The sequence below is a fragment of the Ursus maritimus genome, assembly GCF_017311325.1.
Source record: "Ursus maritimus isolate PB19 chromosome X unlocalized genomic scaffold, ASM1731132v1 scaffold_X1, whole genome shotgun sequence".
In the NCBI taxonomy this organism is placed as follows: Eukaryota; Metazoa; Chordata; class Mammalia; order Carnivora; family Ursidae; genus Ursus; species Ursus maritimus.
This window is the reverse complement of record NW_024423319.1, coordinates 56,645,989-56,648,657: the sequence shown is the minus strand read 5'-3', so window position 1 is coordinate 56,648,657 and position 2,669 is coordinate 56,645,989. Positions and strand designations below refer to the sequence as shown.

The following is a 2,669-nucleotide window of genomic DNA, read 5'->3' as shown; positions in this document are numbered from 1 at the left end:
TGAAATAACTGGCTTTTTGGAAAAAAATCTTAGACCTTTACCAGTTATCATGCAAAAATAAATTTCAGGTGGACTAAAGATCTAATCATAAAATATAATACTATAAAAATATTAGAAGAAAGAAGATAAATATTTCTGTAATGTTTAGATAGGAAAGGGCCTCTTCAGCAAAACACAATCCAGAATCCATCAAAAAAATTTAATGTATTTTACTGCATCAAAATTAATACATTTCTTCTGATCACAATATAACATATACGAAGTTAATGGATAAATAAAAAACTGGGAAAACTATTTGCAACATCTATAACAAAGGACTAAATAATGGGCTTCCTATATTAAGAGCACCTATAAATTAATAGGAAAAAGATAAATGCCCTTTGAGAAAATGAAGAAAGTAAACAAACAAGCAATCCACAAAATAAGAAACATAAATGGTGTAATATATGAAAGATGCTTAACTTTATCAGCAATCAAATAAATGCAAATTTAAAGATCATTTATATATTGGCTTTTAGTCTTTCAATTTGATAAAGATTTAAAAGACTCATAATAATACTGCTTCTGGTAAATAGGGTAGGAAGACATATTTTTGTTGGGAGTATAAATTACTACAGTGTATCGCTGACTTTATGGAGGCATTGTGGCAATATTATCAAAAATTAAGATGTGTATAATCTTTAATCCAGATATTTCACATCCAGGAATTTGTACCAAGTAAACACCACAAAGATGTGTGGTCCCAACTGTATGTGTAAGAATGCATGCTTATAATTGTCCAAAAAAAGGAGATATCCCATATTCCCCAAAATAGGTGTTTATTAAACTAGCTTTGGCATATCCATTGTGAACACTAACTATGCAACTATTATAAAAGAAGCAGATCTACAGGTATGTAAACTGATATGGAAACATCTCTGACAAATTGTTAAGCTTTTAAAGTACCAAATCTCAATACTTATAGTGTGATCCTATTTGTGTTTTTAAAAAGGAAACAAGCTGAGTGTATATGTGTGTAGTTTATTTTAAAATTTAATTTAAAATATAATTGAGATTGTAGAGTATAATCTGTTCTCTAATCTCATCTTTTCAATTCAGTGGTTCATCATGGAAATCCATATCAGTGCATATAAATCTAAAATCTACCTCATTCCTTTTTGGTAGATCTATATTAAGTATCAACATTCCATTTGTTTTAAAATATGTTGTGTATGTATCTAATGCACATATAAGAGGAAAATCTGAGGAAGAATAGCCACACGACTGACCAAAATTACATTGTGGGGAGGAAGAAGACTTTCTCTATATTAGTGGATTGATTTATTTTTCTTAAATGTAAGTATATACTTAGCAAAACAATTCTATTTTAAGCAATAAAGTCACAGTTTGAAAAAGTTTTATAAGTTCATGTTAATAAAAAGTATAATCCTGGAAAGCTTCCAGAACCTCATTAAAACTTGAAAAGTCAATAGCTATTGAAATTACTTCAGCCATAAGGAGCAAAGGATGGGAAAAGAATACAAAGAAGAAATCAGGAGATTTTTAAAGGGAAAGAGATATGAATGAAAGTAACCTCAGCTTCAGGAATTCACTCACCATCCTTGCCTCTGCTTTGGTGTGTTTGTAGTTCATTTTGTATTTTATGTTTGTACCAAAAAAGAATATTATTCTCTGGAGAAACACATTAATACTTTTTTATGACAGGAGAAAGCACTATAAAAATTTGAACAAAAGTATTAACATTGTAGCATCTTAAAATCTTATTTTCTCAGCTTATTATCTCAAGCTGTCTCCCCAAACTTCTGTTAAATAGACATAGTTTTAAATTCACATATTATAGTGTGAATGCAAACTATACATTGTTAAGAATTTATTTTTCTAAGAGCAGTTTTAGGTTCACAACAAAATAAATCAGAAGGTACAAAGATTTCCCATTCAACCCCTGTTCCCACACATGCTTAGCATCCTCCATTATCAACATCCCTTTTCAATATCCCCCATTAGAGTGGTACATTTGTTGCAAGTGATAAGCCTACATTGACACATTATCACTCAAAGTCATAGTTTACTTGAGGATTCACTCTTGGTGGTGTACCAGCTATACATTTTTTTAGCCTTTTACATGAGGCAAATGATTTTTCATATAAGATTTAGAAAATGGTTTTTTCTGTTATATGACCTAGAGATTTATATCTTTACTGTTGATTCTGACCTGAGTGTTCACATAAAATACCTGACATAATTTTTTTTAATATCTGTTATTTTGACTTTTAAAAATATATCTTATTTGACTCACTTCTTGTTTTAATTAGGTAACTGGGAAAAAGGCATATACTACAAGCCAGCAAATTTATGAAGCAGTTAAATCATTGTGGACAAAAATGAACAAAAAAGAGTCATTTCCTAAACCTAAAGAAAAATCTAAGGTAGAGTTTAAATGGACCAAAAAGGTAGACATTGAGTTTTGTTGGTTGGGGTGGGGGATTGGCCTATAATGGGAGTCCTGGACAGAGGTCAAGGATAGAATGGAAGGAGATGAAGGAACATAATATCTTTGCATACTATACGTTTTTATGATATTTTATTGTTTTAGCAAAATGATTTACTTATGAAGGAAAAATCTTTTTGGTAAACAGCTAGGAAATTCTGCTGAAATAGAAATACCTGCA

The 2,669-nt window shown here is 30.1% G+C and overlaps 1 protein-coding gene across 3 annotated transcripts in view; it reads left to right on the top strand.

Moving 5' to 3' along the window:
- The window catches only part of APOOL (apolipoprotein O like), a 111,147-nt gene that overhangs the window by 79,287 nt on the left and 29,191 nt on the right, over window positions 1–2,669 (top strand). For 2 of the 3 annotated variants that reach the window (XM_040630291.1, XM_040630299.1), the window contains exon 7: window positions 2,313–2,426. The exons of the other annotated variant lie outside the window; for it this stretch is intronic. In XM_040630291.1, the coding sequence (XP_040486225.1) occupies window positions 2,313–2,426 (114 nt within the window). The remainder of the gene's footprint in view (window positions 1–2,312; window positions 2,427–2,669) is intronic. 3 annotated transcript variants of the gene reach the window in all.